The 19,270-nt window shown below is 39.6% G+C and overlaps 2 protein-coding genes across 3 annotated transcripts in view; both read right to left on the reverse strand.

Annotated features, from left to right (window-relative positions):
- Window positions 1–7,133, reverse strand: part of LOC112156477 (muscle M-line assembly protein unc-89) — a gene marked incomplete in the record, with an annotated part of 21,827 nt that extends 14,694 nt beyond the window's left edge. The window contains 11 exon segments of the mRNA XM_024288777.2: window positions 1,267–1,326; window positions 1,489–1,551; window positions 2,486–2,578; window positions 2,669–2,770; window positions 2,852–3,901; window positions 3,981–4,025; window positions 4,100–4,129; window positions 5,818–5,865; window positions 6,164–6,226; window positions 6,654–6,701; window positions 6,784–7,133. Coding sequence (XP_024144545.1) covers window positions 1,267–1,326; window positions 1,489–1,551; window positions 2,486–2,578; window positions 2,669–2,770; window positions 2,852–3,901; window positions 3,981–4,025; window positions 4,100–4,129; window positions 5,818–5,865; window positions 6,164–6,226; window positions 6,654–6,701; window positions 6,784–6,804 — 1,623 coding nt within the window.
- Window positions 7,134–10,147: 3,014 nt separating this feature from the next.
- ndrg2 (NDRG family member 2) overlaps window positions 10,148–19,270 on the reverse strand; it is a gene marked incomplete at its 5' end in the record, with an annotated part of 39,709 nt that continues 30,586 nt past the window's right edge. The window contains 11 exon segments of one of the 2 annotated variants that reach the window (XM_024287898.1): window positions 10,148–13,473; window positions 14,943–14,994; window positions 15,582–15,617; window positions 16,720–16,767; window positions 16,853–16,904; window positions 16,983–17,021; window positions 17,100–17,203; window positions 17,313–17,369; window positions 17,453–17,539; window positions 17,876–17,936; window positions 19,085–19,147. In XM_024287898.1, coding sequence (XP_024143666.1) covers window positions 13,310–13,473; window positions 14,943–14,994; window positions 15,582–15,617; window positions 16,720–16,767; window positions 16,853–16,904; window positions 16,983–17,021; window positions 17,100–17,203; window positions 17,313–17,369; window positions 17,453–17,539; window positions 17,876–17,936; window positions 19,085–19,147 — 763 coding nt within the window. In that variant the 3' untranslated portion in view covers window positions 10,148–13,309. 2 annotated transcript variants of the gene reach the window in all.

The raw sequence follows: 19,270 nt of genomic DNA on the forward strand, positions 1-19,270 counted from the left end.
AATAACTTTCACACTGAGAAAGCTGGGAGGAGCTTCTTCTTTTGCTACTGTATGGCAAGTAAAAGCCATCAATCAAGAGTAAAAGCACACTGGGACTGAAAGGTTAACCGTGGTTTGAGTGGGTTGGAGCTTTTTTTCAGAGCCAATGGGATGAGTATTTCTGTATGACGTCACTGCTCCATATTAGCATCTGAAACACTAGTTAAATAGCTGAAAGTGGCTTAAGAGTGCACTAGTAAGAAAGTATGGTGCTCACTAGTTAACTAGTGGGCTTTTTGCACTGCACTAGTGAACTAGCGATTTTTTTCTCTCACTGGTTAACTAGAAAGACTTACATACGTCTCACTACTCAACTAGATCACAATTTGCATGTCGCTAGTAAACTAGTGCGATATTTTGCTCGCACTAGTTAACCAGTGAGCTTTACAGGACCCTTACTAGTGAACTTGTAGAATATTTGCATGTGACTAGTTAACTAGTAAGCAAAAATGGGGCCCACTAGTAAACTAGTGCCCATTTTAAGACCTTACTAGTTAACTACTTCACACTTTTGGGTATCACTATTTAACTAGTTGTACTTTGGGGTATCAATAGTTTGGCTTAAAATGGCCTAAAATATCAAGGGTATCTATTCAATGATAAAAAGCCATACTACTTTTTACTAGATCATGTCTGCCACCTACAATTGGAAAAGGCTTGTTACGAAGTGTCAAAGTGGTTCAAATGTTGCTCCAAGCTATTTCTTTCATAGCTCTATTCTGATATATGAAAGACTTTGTGTCATAAGATTCAAATCGAGCATAAATCTAAATTATTAATGTATCCTCTTTGATAAGTTTTCAAATGGTTGGCACATCCAAAATTTAAAAGGGATGCCATCCATACGTTCCTACCAAATCAGGGTCCCTTATGGGTCAAAGTTGGACCTGGTCTAACTTGCAACGCATGTTCAGTAGTACATAGAACCTGAAAACGGTCATAGAAACATGTGAATGTGAGCAGTTTTGAACGAAGACGCAGATATTCAAAAATACATGCGTTTACATAAACTTTTCATCAGAATTGGTCGCTTAAATGCACGTTGCCAAGGGAGGTATAAACATAGCTTGATTCATCAGCAATGAACTAGGAAAATACGGTTGTCTTACCTTCAGCGTATCTCTTCGAAGTTTCAGTTTTCCAGTCTATTAGGGGAAATGCATCAGATCGTGTGAACAGTCTTTAACAGAGTAATGCTGGAAAATTAAAGATAAAGTGCTATAATACCGGTTTCCAATCAGGATCAAGCTCCGGAGAGTCCTCAGGCCAGTCTTCCACACACTTTTCCTGTGTTCAAAATCAAAGTTTTAATCCAAAAATATCCAATGATTTTACAGTCCGTCTTCAAACTATCAGAGTTTTTGCCGTTGTATGTCAGGGTCCATCATTAAACTACTAAAAACACAAACATGCAAGCAGTCTTAGATTATTTTGATGGTTAGCACCCACTTCGCCAATCAACAGGATGTCATCAAACACCACGTAGTCCTTAGGATCCACTGGTTTTGTCTCCTGTGAAAGTAAAAATAAGACCTTATTTTCATGTTCAGTTTTGATTAAAGACATTTTTCAACAATCTTTTTAACAGAGAGAAAAAGTAGCTACGATATCATAAACACTTCAAAGATAGATCAGATTTTACATGGAAGGCATGAATAATGTCTTCATGTCATAAGGAGTTCCTTAAGGATTGGTGCTTGGACTTCTGCCATTTGATTTATACATGGTTCACATCATGTAGAATTGTTTGATACATCAGTTATGCAGATGACACTCTTTGATTTTTGTAGTAAAACATCACAGTCACCCGAATACTTCGAAGTAGTTAAGCTTCCTTCTGTTCAACAGTGATAGATTGAAGACTGAGAGGCCAATCTATATCTCCAGCAGTAACCAAAAAGTCTTCATTCTGGTCTTCAAAGAAAGAGTTGGATTAGACAGACACTTGTGGTTTAGGCAGGAGATGTTGGAACGGCTTCCTCTTACTATAAAACTGAATATATCCAACTTTAGATTGTTTTCCAGCAAACAAAGAACTTGAACTGGGACTAGACTATCAAGAAACAGGCAATTTTAACCCTGATTAATGTTTTGCTTCGTTTGGACCAGAACCAGAAGAACTGACCACATCACCCTTGTTTTGGTATGTTTACACCATGCATCATCTAAATATAGAATTGATGGAGCTTGTGTTGATTTACAGTCCATGGTGTGGGGCATTAGAAATGATCAGATCCCAGAGATCTGCAGGAGGAACTTTGGGTCACAACCCAGAGGAACATCATGGAGCTCAAACTTGGGTACAAACTTCTGACCTTGATGTTTTCAATTGTTTTAATTTGCCGTTTCTTACACTCCTGTAAAATCCTTGACAGTGAAAGATGATGCACAGGGCATCAACAGAGGCAGCTCACTGTCTCTTCATGGGTCTGAAGCTCATCCTTACCGGAGTTTGAGCTCTGCGAGAAAAGCTTGGTTTTCGAACGGACTTGAAAGCCCTCCTAAGAAGCTGCGTTGGTGGCTCTGGTTCTGAATTGACCTGAAAGTTCAAAAGCGCATTTAGTGGCCAAACCTAGCCATACTGAAGTGGAAGTGATGAAGACTATTAGCAAGAGTGTTCTGAACTCACAGAGGTCACCGGCGATGGGGGTTTGTCTGGTCGTGGTGGTTTTTCTGGCATGGGAGGTTTGGACCGAGGGAGCGGTTTGGGTGGACGTTTGACAGTCGACACCTGCAGATTTGAGAAGGTCACATGAATAAAATTGAAACTTTATTGACAAACTACCAAGGCATCCTCAAAGCCACTACATACATGAGTCATTTCTGCTGATGAGGGGCTGGGTGACAGACTCCTGGGCTGAAGCAGGGGAGTTGACTTGAGAACATCAAGTTTGGTCCCCTGAGGAGTTGTTAAGACAAGCTTGTTTGGCCTCTGGAGAGGTTTTGGCAGAAGTGGGGGAGGTACTTTCTTAGGCAGAGGTGGTGGTACCCTTGTTATACTGTGGGTTAAAGGTGAAGGGCCTTCAGATGAGGCAGTGGCAAATGTGTTCCTGTTCTCCTTATCTTCAGATGGGTATGGAAGAAAGATGTCATCCAGTGCATCCCTCTGAAGACTCTGTGGTTTGGAAGGTGTGTGGTTGAGTGGCTCATCTGAGCTAAAGTCTTGGAACAAGTTTCTTGAAAGCGGACTTGGAAACATATCGTCTGGATTTGTGGATGTAGATGGAAACATGTCTACATTTTCTTTCAAAGTCGACCTCAACAACTGCTTCTCTTTACTCTGAACCTCCTTAGTCTTAAAGAGATCCTCATTTGGATCTGCTTCAAATCCATTGTCTTTTTGAGCATCTGAGGTGTAAAATGGGTTTACTGGTGCTGCTTGAGGAGACTGGAACAGATCATATCCTGTGTTCGAAGGAGATTCAAAAGGATCCTCAAAGGCTTTGGGAGGTTCAAACAGGCTGTCCTGATAGTGTTGTTCTGTTTGGATAAAATCATTTTCTTTAAAAGCACCATAATGTGTATTTCTGACCACGTCTGAGCTTTCTGCGTCCCAGGAATTGGACAAGTTCTGTGCCTGAGCTGAATTTGAGCTCGAATGGTCTGATGATTTCAAAAGCCCATCAACAAAACCATCTGTGGCGCTTGTGCCGTTCCCCAAAGAACTTAACGGGGAAGTGTGGTCTTCCTGATTGAAAGCTTGAGAGCTGCTGAAAGGTTCTGGAAGCGGCACTCCGTTTGGAGTCTTAAGTTCAGACGGAAGGTCCAGAGGAGAGCGAAGGAAAAGATTTTTGTCAGGGTTCTTGCCATCTGACATTATCCTCTTGTTCTTGTCCTCCAGAGGATTTTGACTTCTCGATTCCTGAAAGAACAACAATAAAATCAATTCATCAATAAAAGCCAAGTTTATAATCAACTTCAAGCGTGTTTTCTGAACATACCAGGTAGTATGCGTAGAAAGGATTGCTTCGAGCAGAGACTCTGTTCTGTCAGAAAGAGAGGAAAGTGAGGCAAAGGGAGGGAACTTGTGCAACAAAAAGATCCAAGTCCAAGAACACACCTGAGGCCAGAGATCCTCCTGCTCTTCATTCTGGAAGAGTCAAGACAACAGGAATATTAACAACCTTATGTACCTCAGAAGAAACTGAAGAGAAAAACGGCAAAGGGGGTACAAGTAGCCACTTTAAATGAAAAGTCAACACAAACGCAAGTGAAGCGTGTTTGGGCATTTCCACGTTCACACACAGCAATGCAAGATTCATGACCGGTTTGAGGTCTATGTACAAAACGCATGGCCATTCAGATCAACGTTTCATCAGTTCTGCATTTGAGCCTTGGTAGCAGACACCATGTTGGATAAATATGGCCTTTTGATTGGATGGAATCTAGACCAATTAGCAGACTGGTTGATGGCTCATATGTCACACAAACGTGAAACTTATGAACACAAAATCAAAGACGGAGAGAAAGCGAGTTGAGAGACAACACATCTGAAAACATTTGTGTTGCAAACGCAAAAATACTTCTTGAAAGCAAAAAGGAAAAGAAAAAAGATTGTCAGCAAAAAAATGTTTAAAAGCAAAAAATATATTTTGAAAGCAAAAATAAGTTTTTGAAAGCAAATATTTAATATTTAATTTATAAATTATGAAGTTTTATTCTTAAAACTTCCCATTTTGGTTGCAATTTAGGAAGTTTTGATCTCACAATTTGACTTTTACTTACAATGTGGAGGCACAAAAGTCACTTCATACAATCAGGGACTTGGTTTTAGTGGTGAAGTTTGGATGGTGTCCTTTTTGATCCGCAAATTACCGTTTGGAAATTGATCATGGAGCACAAATGAACAATTGCAGCTTGAGCCATGACATCAAATCTTTTGTATGTTACAGAAGAGATATGAAAGAAAAACTCTGAGCAAGATTCACAAAATTTTCAATGCTTTGACATTTTGCTCCATGACTTTTCCAACCGTCGGTGCACTGAGCGGAGCACTAGCAAACAGAAGAAAATAAGAAGCCCCTCCCTGCTTTTCCAGTGTAAACAGCGTGGGCTATGAGCATTTAGTCCGCCACATGCCCAGTGTGAACGTAGCTTAGGAGACACACATTCAAACACAGTGAACCCGCGCCCGCACAAAAACGGACACACCTGAACTCTGACATCTGGTCAATAATAGCAACTTTATCCAAAAGCTACTTCAGCATTGTTTGCAGACTAAAGCCGTGGATGACGTCCATGAATCATCACACACGCCATGTTTCTTCGCTGGGTTTCAAAGTAAAAGCTGGCTGAGGGGAACGCTCCCCATCCGTGAGACTAAAATACCTGCGGGTGGAATGTGGGAAGTCCTGTTTTTAACTGCAGTCACATGTGCTGTTCCACAGGAATGAAAACTATGTTTTGTTTTGTTTTTTTAATGGCAGTTCTTCCTGTTTGTGCCAAACTCCCAGAAAACATTTCATGCTCCTGAACCCCAAATGACCATTTTCCTTTCTCTCTGCTCTGAATCCGAACAATCTGATCCAGTCTGCTCGGATGAGACCAGATTGCTGAATGTCAAAGTGAATTATAAACAAATGTAGGATTATGAAGTCATTTGGGCTCCAAACTGGTTCTGGTGCACCAGAATGAGATCAATCGATCAGATTCAGGCTACATTCTTGTGGGTCACAGCTGTCTTTGGAGCTTCTCTGACAAACTCATTCAAACTAAGAGAGCTTTCACAGAGACCCTCACTGCACCTGCCCAGGTGTGAACAGCGTGACCTTTACTCACCTGGTTTGCAAACGGACCCCCAATGTCTGATGATTCTGAGTCCAGAAACTGAAAAAGAGATAAACTAATGTAAGAGAAAATCTTAAAATCTGCTTGATCATCATTTAGTGCAGAAACACCTGAATCCCGTGTAACTTTTGACCCAAAGAAATAAAGACACTCTGACATACTACAAAAAATGCTCAAAAAATGCAAAAATTAACCCCAAAAAACCAAACTGTTGAATCATTTAACTTTCTGTGATTCTGACATTTCCCATAATTCTTCTCTTTATTTTTCTTAAACACATTTGAATAACCCATTAGGTCCAGAATCCTCTTTGTCTTTATCATTGGAGCTGACTCACGCTGTTGCTCTGGAAGGGGTTGTAGGAAGCCTTCAGCAGCATGTTCTGCAGTTTCACGGCACTCTAAGGAGAAAAACAGAAACTGGTATTGAAAAGAAACTGTTTTTGTCTTTGATTAATAAGACAAATGGGAATTTAGGAGTGCAGAGGTCAACCGCCTAAAGGATTTCCTTGTTATTGTCACAAGTAACCCTCATTATTTGAATTCCAGTTGTCTGAATCATGATTCGTTTTAGTGCCAATAAATCAACAACATATTTTAATCTTAATTTGCAAACTTGACTTCCTGTTTGCCCACAAATGATCATCAAACCACTTTTTACATTTTATTTAATCTTTTAGTTTGTAAAAATGAAAATGAAAGTTGGTTAGGAACTTCAAAATTACCTCACACAAATAATTTTTCAATATTTTTGGAAGAAAAACGAAAACCCTAAATGGTGATATTAACTGGGTTCAGTTGGAGATTAAATTGCTTGCACACACTCACAGGTCTCCTCTCTGTGGATTCCACGTCTGCACTTCCATCCACGTCTCCCTGAAACATTTAAATCAGGACAAACCATCAGACCTGAAGGTTTGACATCAGTCAATTTGGGAATAAAGGCCTCAGGACTCACCTCAGCCGCCTCTCCCTTCATCTCGGACCAGATTACGGAACTAAATTCACTTTAGTGGAAATAATCCAGATTATCTGTCAGACTGCGCTGGTTGGAACCATCTATGCGCGCTCAGGTGGTGAACACCTTTCTGATTAACCAGCTGTAGCTCTCACTTGTGTCAAGGTAGACACGCCTTCATATGATTTTCCTGCTTAGGAGCCTTTCAAAATAAAAGCATCTTCTTCAAGATTCCGTTTGAGTGGTTCTGCTCTGTTTATATCCCAGATATAGATAAACCTACAGACCAATTATTGCTAAAAAAAAAAAAAAAACTAGAATAGAAATGTAATTTCCCATCGATTCCTTTAATTTTGTTTCTTTCTAGATTGAAGGGAGCATATCTATCTGTCTGTTTTTGGGCAGGCAGGATGTTTGCATATATTTAATTTGTTATTATAATATGTGAATCTGTTCAGTGAAGAGTCATTAAACAGCTCTGCTCAAGGTTTATCTCATAGAAGAGGCATGTCCAAAGTCTGGATGTGGGTCGAGTTCTACCAATCCTCAAATTCCTGTCATAAAATCAATAACATGCAGCCCAGAGTATTTTCTGTGTACGATTGTATGGTTTTGATTGGCTAACTTACCACCTGTTTTAAACCTGTTGCTACAACCTGTAGCTGCTTGACCTTCAGAGATTTAAAGATCAAAGAAAAAGAACAGATTTATTTATTTCCGTGATCAAAATAAGATCAAATATTAAGTATTTTCCTGCTCACGAAATGTATATTTAGAATTGTGAGTGCTAATGAATGATATGTAATAATTTATATTTCATATTGAAAAAAAAAGCTTTCTTTATTTTTTTCTAGTCTAATCAATAATTCACAGTTATTTGGGTGAAAAAAGTATTTACATTTATGTTTGTCCTACATGAAGTAAAGAAAAGTATCCCATTTTTATAATTAATTAATTTTTAAAATGTTTTTTTTTTTAACTTACATTAAATGTAAAGAATGCAGACTGATCACAGATATTCACCTCGCCAATTTTTTTGCACAAACTTTTGGACACCCCTGTCATAGATCTACAAAGAGCGTATATAATATATTCTATGTTTCCATGGTGATGATGACAACAAATTAAAAACAAGGATTTCCAATATGAAAAGCGAAATAAACTATTCTAAATATTTTAAATAATGAATAAATTCATCTTTTTTTGTCAGTAGTTTAATAAATCAAATTGATCATTCATCAACACAAATGTATATCTGACAAAATAAAACTAAACTTCTCTGGTCTTTTGCTTGAGCCCTTTTATTTTGAAGGTCTGTGTATTTCCGTTTTTGCAGTAACCAGCTGAGCTTGATGGTGAGGCGGACTCTCGTCATCTCTATGCAGACAGACCGGTTGTCTTATCCTGCAGAACCGGGCTGTGTGGTGGTGGTGGTGGGGGTGGGCAGGTTCCTTCTTCTAAGATTCAACAGATATTTGAATAAAACTATAATAAGAAATGCTGTTTTTAAACATTGTGTTGTAGATACAGTTTTCTGCTGTAATCTTTCAATATTTCAATTGCTTTGTTCTTTTGTCGGTTCACATATTTGTCTGTCTATCACTTTTGAAATGAGCCAAATCGTGTGAATAGGTTAACTAGTTGCATAACTAGTCCAGGTGTGTGAAGACAGAAGATGGAGACGCTGCATCGGAGTGAATCATGTCTGTTTTCTCTTCTTCTGTATGTGAGCGCTCACAAAGACCCGGGCGCTGACGCATCAGGTGAAAGTTACCTGAACAATAGCAGTAATAAATGATTGTGTCCTTTATGTGATTTTTCAAAGTGTCTAATGGAAAATCCTGCATTGTCACAGTGATAACGGAGAATGCAGAAATCCTTCTGATGGTGGTGTCAGTCACATCAGGATGTAAACTCAGCAAAAACAAAATAATGAATTTCAACACTTAAAATAAAATCTATAAAAATCTATAAAATATGAAAAACAATGTGTTTGCCATTCTTGTGATCGGATGATACATTTAAGAAAAACTGAGCTATAAAAACAAAACATTTTGCAACATTTTATCTCAAACTTTCATCCAAACAGCTTCCAGCAGGGGGCGACACAGTCAATCATCCACTTCTGTAAGAGTTACAAATAGAGAGATTCTTGAACAATCTGGGAATTTTTTTTAAAATAACTTGACTTAATTCTCTCTAACTTGTATAGCTCTCCATCTATAAGCAACTTGAGGCTCCAGAGCCACTCCTTAACCCCTCCTTTCTGGCAGAAGAAAACGTTCACCTCAGAGCGAGATGGGTCTGGTCCAGATCCGTATGGAGTTCTCCAAGGACCCAAAACATTCTTCGTAGGTCAATTGGTGATTCTAAAATCGTCCCCAGGTGTGCAAATGTGTGTCTGGTCTTGCAATACAGTAAACTGGTGACCTGCTCAGGGTGTAACCCCCCCCTTCACTTAACTGTTTCTGGGATAGGCTCCTGCAACCCCAAAAGTCAACTTTAGATTGATATGTTTTAGTAAAATGTTTGATCTTCTGTAAACTCTGTTTATGATTAGAGTACTTTTAAAGCTTTGTGGGTCACAGCTGTCTTTGTAGTTTCTCTGACAAACTCATTCAAACAGGGAGAGCTTTCACAGAGACCGTCACTGCACCTGCCCAGGTGTGAAATGCGTGACCTTTAGTCACCTGGTTTGCAAACGGACCCCCAAGGAACGACGACTCTGAGTCCAGAGACTGAACAACAGTAATTTTATAGCTCCAATATTAGTCACCATTTTTGTTGGATTGTGGTTGTGAGGGGCTGTAAGCTAGTGGGAGAGCATATTTAAAGTTAGTAAAGAGTAGGATGTCGGGAAGCAAGGGCAGGCTGACTCCATGCCCACAACTCAGAGTTGAATTTCTAATCACACATTTTTTTGAATATATTTTTGCCTCAAAAATGGCATAATCACAATAAAAAACCCACAATGGAATTTTTATAAATAGATCAAAAAAGAATCAGAGTGGGACTTTACTGTAAAGTCCTAAATATCTAAAGCAGTTATTAAATATAGGGAATTTATTCATATTTTAAGAGCAAAATGTAGTCATCAAAATAGTTTTTGAAACATTCTTTAAATATGTATGTTTGGTGTAAAATTCGACTTTTAATGTGGTAGTACAGAATTGCCACCGACTTCTAGTGGCCATTTAAGGAACTGCACATCTGAAAAGATAATCCTAGTCTCATTTTACTGCAGAACATATTTTTTTATTATAAAATATGTATGATTTTAGTGTAAATGTGAAGAGGAAGGCAAATTAATGTTACAAAATATGAAGTAAACGTTTATATTTCTAAAGAAAGACAGGAAACAGAGGCTTCTTCATAACCTTTATTCATATTTAGTTTAGTTTCTTTAAGAGGTTCATTGTGTTACACAGAGAAATGCCACACAAGTAAATTTGATTCTTCACTTTTTCTCTTATTAATTATATTATTTTTCCTTACAACTGCTAATGCTATAAAAGTTACACAGGAACTAGCACACGGTTAACTAAGTTGTGAGCACATGGGGACGGGAGGCTAACACTTCAAATACTTTAAAAAGAAAAGAGGTTATGAAACCGAAACAAAAAACGTTGTCAAAGCAAAACTTTACAGACAACAGAAGACAAAATGAACCATTTTCAATCACACCAGCCTGCTCACCCCTCCGACAAAAGGCTCGCCCTCTTCCACCCCGCTCCTCTTTATCACTGTTTCATGCACCGCGCTTTAACTCTTTCTGTAATCTCACTGAGAACCTCCGAAAGCCTCCACTGCCTCTCTGCAAATCACTCACTCTCCTCACAAAGGTTTAGGGACATCAGCTCTGCGAAGAGTTAAAGAAAGAAGCTTAAATTTGGCTTTAAAATATGCTAAAAAATCTGTTCAAATGGCACCAAAAGGGTCCAAATACAGTTTCTCTAGTTGGTAACAGGGCAGTGTTAGGCTTTGTAAAGAAATCTTCATCCCTCTGAAGGTCGGATTCACTGAGACAAAGAAGGTGTGTGTTAGGGGCACCCCACTTTTGGTTTTTTGGCAGTACGCTGATGCACAGCCGACTCGTAGGCAAGGTGGCAGTGACAGGGCTGATTCATGGTCATTGGCGAGTCCCAGCCGGGGACTTTTGTTGGCTTTTAATAAAAATGATTCTGGCTCCCCCTTGTGGCCAAAGCCCTCCTATCTATTGGCTGCTATTTAGGCGTGTCCGGGATCAAATGCTCCACCCCCTCCCTCACACACGTGTCACGGTCCAACACATTCTAGCTCCCAAGTTGTCACATTTTGACGCATTTGTTAGGGACCCCTCCGCGTCACTTTTTGATGTTTTGGGTATCCTCAACTCGACGTACTGGCTATTCATAAAATCAAGGGTCCGCAACTCTTGTGACGAGGTACTGGACACGGTACTGGAAACAGTACAACATATGGGCTGGTCCTCAGGACATGGCCAGTACTAGTATCCTAACCTGGCACTGGTCGGAATACCGGATGTGGTACCAGATACTGTACCAGACCAGGCTCAGTTTGCGTCTGGTACCGGGTTAGGGTGCTGGTACTATGTTAGGTTACTAATATGCTCCGCGTCTCAGTACTAGACCAGTTCCGATTCATGGCCCAGACATTTAATGGGAACAGCCAGAATGTCAAAAAATGAGGCAGAAGGGTCCTTAACCAAACGTCAATAAGTCACGACTTGGGGATGAGATTGTGTTGCCCTTTCACATTATCTCATACATTCTCTCTGGGTTTATGGAAACAGGGCAATGCCAACACTTTTCTTCTGGTACCATTGATTTATGGCCCTTTTTATCAGAACTATAGCACCTAATTATTCAATAAAACTGAAAAGATTTGAACCCTTTAACTTCTGAGGCTTCATCAATGATGCCTAAACACAAAATCTTTAACATACTCTAACTTTTCAACCAATAACAGGATAGCCTTCAGAATCTACTGGAATTGTCAAGTTAATGGTTGAAAACTTAAAGTAAATCAAAGAACAGGCCAACGTCCTGCTTTTCTTTATGTTGATGGCAATTTAAGATGTTGCTGATTAGAAGCTCCACACTCGTCCATCCCGATATGGTATGTGGGCCAAACTACCTTTTCTTTTTTTGGTGCTAAAGCTACGTAGACACATGCGTTCAATTCTTCTTCTGATGTTTACTAGCACATGTCACATGAGGTTTGGTACAAAATGTCAAAGCGGAGCAAATCTCAGGAATTGGTAGTGGTTCATTGCTAGCGCCATTGCAATTGTAGATACCATCGTATCAGGAGATGATTGATTTATTTTTTTTGAAAAACAAACGTAGACGTTGTTAGGCTCCTCCCCCTCCATGATCCCTTTTCAAACGGTTGGCCCCTTCTGTGAGTCAACAGGGATGTCATCCATTTGTCACTACTGAAGTTCGACCTGGTTGAACTTTTAGTTGTAGACATTAGCTACACTTGAACGCTAAAGTTTTGAACGCGGAAGCCCGAAAACGCAAATTTATGTAGACTTTTCATTGGAAGTGGCCAAATTACTGAAAAAAGCGTGAACGTAGCAACAAGAGTTAAGCTTGAGCTCATTTTTGACTCTAACGCTTGATTGGCTACTGTGATCATGTGACTCCCAGGCTTTTTCTGACGCAGGTTTCGTGTTCGCACAGCAATGTCTCCATATTTCAGAAAGTGTCGACAGGCGTGGGGGTTCTGAGCGGTGGACACAGTGGCCCCTCCCAGCAGGGCTGGAAGCACTATTTTCTGTGCGCCTGCTGTTTGCAGAGGCATGATGGGAAACTGAGGCACACTTCTGACCTTCAACACACACACACACAGAAAACCCAGTTCAAACGGGAGGAAAACAGGCTTCCCGCCCGCCTCCTTGACAACACTCACTAAGATGGGGGGGCCAATGGAAGACATGAACAACCTGGCAACATTAAGGAGGAGTCTTCAGGATCATGGCTGCCGCACATGGGTCGTATTTTCTGCCCCCGTTCAGACGGGTGAAGGGTGGAATGAAAACCGACAGAAAAAAGGAAAAGTCACGTCGATGCAAATATTCTAACTATTATTTTTCTATGTCATAATAAAGTTGTTATATAATAAAGAGAACATTTTCCGTTTAGGTTATAATGATCATCATCTCCACTCGCGTCAGCATCAACAGCTACTCTGTTTTCAGAAACCTAACTATCCTGGTTAATGGGGGGGGTCACACTCTGGGTGTGAGTTAAAGGGCTGCACTGACTGACAGAAGGAGGAAGAGGAGGAGGAGGAAGACATGTTTTTATTTTCTCTCTTGATGCTTCAAAGGTGCTCTGACGCCAGAGAGCCTGAAGCTGCAGAGAGAAACTCCCCAGCTCTGAAAGGACTCCTCGTCCCCCTCCCTCTGCCTCCCTGGCGGATCTTCTCTTGCGGGGAATGATGGGAGTTTTGTCTTGTTCCTGCATTTCTGTCACGTCTCCGCCCTTCTCTCTCTCTCCAGCTTCATGGTTGTTTCTCTTCAGCAGGACACCTCCATGGTTTGGGAGGGGCTGGGCGGCATCTGGCCCCCCTGCGAGCCCTGGGACAGGGTGCGCGAGCGAGAGCGGGAGCCGTCCATGGAGTAGGAGGAGGACAGGGAGGTGGTACGGGAGCGGGACAGGCGGGTCATGCAGGAGGAGGCCACTGAGGGGGCGGAGAGGCAGGAAAACAAACCGTTAGATTCAGAAATGATTGAACAGATTCACTATGTGCAGGAACATCAGTCACACGTCTGTTTGTGCAACACAGATCTTTAGAATCAAACATGAATCAGTTTCTTCAAAACAGGTAGTTCATTGTTAGATCATAAACAACAGACAATAATCATCTGGAAGATGTGCAATCATACTGCATCATAGACATGGAGAAAACTTCATATCAAGCAGCTTTATCTTTCTTTGTTCATGCAAGAACAAATAAAGCTTTAATAACTTTGTCTGTTCAAGTCTTAGCAAGAAAAAAATGTTCAAAACATAATTTAAAAGTCATCATAAAGGTTTACAGTATTTCCCCCACTTATTAGGGACCGGAGGCATCTGCAATAACACTGAATCCGCGAATTTGCTGAATCCGCGGATTCACCAAATCCGAAAAATTTGGTGAATCTGTGAATATACCGAATCCGCAAATAAGCTGAGTCCACCAATACGCCGAATCTGTGAATACGCAAAATCCGGAAACATGCCAAATATGCTGAATCCGTGAATACACCGAATACGCAAAACTGCCAAATTCGCAAATACACTGAATCTGCGAATCCGCAAATATGGAGAACCCTCAGTCTCCGTCTCACCCCCACCCCTGCAGCCGAAGAATTTCTTTTACCGGTCTATACTCTCAAACACTCAATCATGCTTTGTAAAAATGTATTAGAGAATATTGGAATATTTCTCAACATAAAGAGTTTTTTTTTTTAATTCAGAACAAAACACTGTACCGCAGCAACAGCGTACTTTACTATATTTATCCTCCGCGATTATCTTCTTCAGCATATCAGGATTTTTTTTACGACTGCCTCTGAGTCAGATGATGCCATTTCTCCATGCAGGGCCATGAAGAGACAAGAGGGTGCTCGTCTCGTGGAAGGGCGGGGGAGTGCCAACTGCCCTTCCCGCCCTTCCATACTTTAGAGGGGGCTCAGGTGTGCGACTTAGAGGATGAAGAATTTAACCGATTTAGTGATTTGAAATGACAAGGAGTTATGTTGACTTGTTAGCATTTCATTTATACTGCGGCTATCTGAATAATTGTTCATTGTGTTAACATGCTAGGTTCATGTTTCATGAAGCTAAATAAGCATCAATTTGTTACGGTCATCGTGCAAATATTCATTCTTTTATTGTTCTCTCTTGTTGTTATGGTTTTCCTTTCAACATAAAATGTCCATCCTTGTTCGCATATTTTGTTAAATACATTTTTTTTTAAAAGTGCGACTTATACTTTGTCTTAATTGAAAAAAATATATGTTTTTCGCTGCTGCGACTTACAGTCCAAAAAATATGTTATTTTAATAATAAATTGTAAATGTAATAAATTTAAAATTCATATTTTTTTTCTGAAGAATCTAGAAAATCCTTTAAGAAGTTTTAGAGAAAAGGATTATCTTAACTTACTGTAGCCCATGCCTTGAATGAAATACTTGAACGCTTCAGTCAGTTTAGCCGGCTGTGGGTGAAAAACAACATTTTATCAATTCTTTTTTCATCAAAGTTTTTTTCTAATGAAACTCAGTTGAACATCTCCATCATATTGTTAACCAAGATAAAGAGTATACATTAAAACATTATAAAACAGTTTTTGAAATGAAGAAGCCTTAATTTGAGATCATCAACAAAATTTAAGGAGGTATAAAATAAAAGGATTTACAAAAATCCAGTTTAACAATTTATCCTAATGAGATTATTGGACATTAGTTTGTAAATAAATTATTGTGTATGAAAGGTTCTTATTATGAAGTCTTATTATGAATTTTATTGTGCTTCTAAATTCTACATAAGTGAATCATAAATGTGTAAATAGCATTGATTCAATTAAATACTTAAATATATATGATATAAATACAGTAAAGGGATGTAAATGGCATGGTGAAACATGAATGTTTCTAGAATTCTTCACTGTTTTTTCTACTTTAGTGTTCAGCTTTTTGTACGAATTTTAAGAATAGTGAAATGAAATAAGCACAAACAAAACAGAGTAAACAACAGTAGAAACACCTGCCTGAACATTAGAAATACATTGAAGCATGTCATTACCTGAGTGAGCTGTGGGAGTCCACCTGCATCAGCCATCTGTGAAGGAACAGCACAGGTGAAACACAAACACAACACACAGGGACAATTACAGAAGGCAGGAACAGATGATCAACAATAGTACAAACAGAGAACAAGGAGACACAACTGGGCAACAATCAGGCAAAGACAAAACAGGCAGGAAAAAACAAGCAAAAGAAATGTTGAAAAAAGTGAAAACACACACAACATGGTGAGTGGTGTACCACTTAACAGACACAATTCCTTTTACCCATGAGCACACACGTTCACACACAGATCGTAGATCCAGTCCCACGCATAGTGTGCTGAGACCACCAGACGATATGGGTTCAATGTCTTGCCCAAGGACACTTCGATTCATGGGCAAAAAAAAAAAAAAGTAAAAACTAGCAACTAAGGCTGTCACTTTTAATGCGTCCAATGTCTTTTAACTGCGCATTAAAAAAATTCCCACTAACAGAGAAAAAAAACAGCACGAGTGCTATCCTCTAGTCAGCACCAACGTGAACGGACATTAAAGTTACTCGTCCTCATCAATGCCTAGGGGGCACTTCTTTAGCTAAATCTTTGCAATTTATTAGCCCCGGAGAAGCGTTTGGTTGGAGACTTTTTGTTGCTTAACCCTTTAACTGCCAGCTTAACCAAACAGTAGAAAACATTTAGAGATATCATTGAAAACATTGTCTGAATTTTTTATAAAAAACTTTGTTATATTTACTTGCTAAAACTTCAAGGAGCTATATAATTATTTATGTACCTTTTTATTTGAACTTAAAAGTTTTACTTTATTTACTATAAAAACTTTCAGGGAATCGTTTATTTAACATAAATAAATACATAAAATTGTGATGAACATGTTACTCCCTGCACTTCTAGGAACTATTTACTTGCTTTTTTTAATGTACATATTTTTTTTTTTTAATAAACAAAGTTATTTGTTGGAGTTAACTTTTAATTTTAATGCGATTATTACTTTACTTGAAATGAATATTAGCTCCAAATATCGGTTATCAGCCAGCCAGACTAATAGTAATTGGTATAAGTATTGGCCCTTAAAAACAAAAACAACAAAAAAACATATTGGTTGATCTCTACTCCAAACAAAGGGGAGGAGTCACACCTTCAGGAAGGATGTTGTTGTTGGATCCAGCTTGCTGTTGCATTCCACCTGTTGGTCACAGAGGGGAATGACAGTCAATCTCTAAACCTCAGATCCAAAAGTGAAAGTTGTTTTTTTTAAAGCCAAAACTTACAGCAGCCTCCTCATACGGGGCTTGGTCGCCCACCACAAGCATGACGGGACACCTGAAATTGAATTATCATTAAGAACAAAACACTTACATTCAAATATTTAGGTTTAAGGTTATTGAAAGGTGAAGTTACTTGAAGGTGTAGTTACGGTCGAGGCTCAGATCTCTGCGGCTGAGGAGGTAAACAAAACATTAGTTCAGTTTCTACAATAAAATAATAATAATCGAGTTTCTGATGAAGAGCCTCCACCTGTTGTAGGATTTCCAGAAGAGCTCTATGTTGACCAGGTTAGAAGCTTTGTTAATGCGGTCCCGGTGGAACTGCACCACATCTGTGTTTGAAGACATCTCCTCCTGCAACAGCCGGCAACACTTATGCTCAAACCTTTCCAGTTCCAGCCTTAAAAACGTGTCATTTTTTGGATAACAGGATGAAAAAACCAATGAAGGAAAGCAGTCGCACCTGACTGAAGAGGTGACACAGAATCTGCTCTGTGAGGGAGGAGGTCACTGAGCTGAGCTGCACCGAGAACAGATCAGAAAAAAATCATCAATGGAGAAAACTACTATCATGAAGGAAACAGCAAAGATGAGCTGACAAACCTTCTGAGCGGCCCAGTCCAGCCAACCCCGAGCGTTGGTGTCAATGTTGACCAGGACCAGCCCCTCCACCGCGTCAGGGTTAGCCAGCTGCACACACAACAAACCACTTTGGATCGTATTCAGAGTGAGGACAAACTCATTTCTACAAACAGAACAATCTGCCAGATTGTGGACTAAAGACACTCCAGGGTCCTCCTGGAAGAGGTGGACAAGGAGGCTTGGAAATCCTCATGGTTGGAAATCCTCCATCCTCTACTGCCCCCACAAACCAAAGCCCAGACAAGTGGAAGATAACAGATAAATGGAAGGACATCTCTGAAAATCTGTTTTATTTTCATCACTGAAGTCCGACCTGAACTCAACTTCTCCACGTTTGATTAGCAATTTAACAAGTTATCAGTTCAAGGAAAAAAATTATCTCACTGTGAACTTGGAGAGGACGTAGGCTCCAGCCCCCACTCCCACTCCGATTACGGTACGGAAGCTGGAAAACACAGAATCACACAGAACTATGGGTGTGAAGGTTCTCCACTCATAATCTGATAAAAAAACTCTAGATGTTTTTATCATCAATAAACATTTATTTAAGATTCCGCTCTGGTTCGTAGTGCACAACAGGCAACAACAATGACATTTACTGCAGACAAGGCCAACTGTTTACATTCATAGCTGATGATGAAACAGCAGATACGTCTGTGAAATCTACAACAGTTAAAACAAAGGCTTTGACAAATATTTTCAGCAACGTTGTAACTGTAAAAACCTGCTTAAGCATCAAGATTGATTAGATAAATGAGGCACAGTGCTGTCATGAATATCAAGCCCTGTGTTTGTGTAGGAGGGCTTTAAAAGCTACTTTCAACACTCTACGTCTCAGCTGTTCTTCTGACCAGCTGCTGTTTTGTGTCAATAAAGTTTTATATCTGATTTATGTTTAAAAGGAAGAATAAACTGATACACATTTGTTGGGCATAGGTTAGTTTTTTTGAAGATTTCAAACACGAGTTCCTCTTATATTTAAAGACCCATTCCACTGAAAATCGTGTTTTTGCTTTTTTTAACATGTTCATGTGGCATTTTTCAGATGATGACACACTGTATATGAAGATAATTTAGATTTAAATGTCATTTCTGCGTATTTCTTGTAAACCAAAAGGAGATGAGATAAATGCTATTTAAAAAAGAGCTTATTTGTGATCTAGAAGCTCCCTGTTCCGTTCCATTCTGATGCATCCACTTACTAATAGATCCATGAATGTCTTCATTTTCCTCATCTAGCTGACATCTGACTTGTACAGTTGTATAGCTCCAATTTTGCTTGGCATTTTTGTTGCATTGCTAATGTTAGATTGAGGGTGCGACTGTCAGGAGTCAGTGCTATGTCTACTCCTCTGGTCACCGGCGGGAGCCATCTACAGAGTACTGACTCCACAACATCTCCCAGAAACCCCAGCGCACCGTTCCTGGATGCTGCTCAGCTTTTATTTCATTTGCCAGTCACCCACAGGACTATAAATGTGTCATCAGCATACGGACGAATATGGACAGAAATGTGTCATAGGGTCATATAAACCAAGCATGGAGGGATACTGGACCCAGAAGGACTTTTTCTTTCAAATTTGATAACCTTACTTGAAAAACTGCAGCACGGCTGGAATCATCTCTGCTATGGTCTCCATTGTGGGATACTGGTACCTGCAGCAACAAAAACACACCTGAGGTAAAAACGTTACGAAATGTAACATCTGCGGACAAATATTCTTTCATACAAACTGACTCTTTATTTGCAGCAATACCTGCCTATTAGGAACCTAATAT

This window comes from Oryzias melastigma, linkage group LG18, assembly GCF_002922805.2.
Source record: "Oryzias melastigma strain HK-1 linkage group LG18, ASM292280v2, whole genome shotgun sequence".
Taxonomy (NCBI): Eukaryota; Metazoa; Chordata; class Actinopteri; order Beloniformes; family Adrianichthyidae; genus Oryzias; species Oryzias melastigma.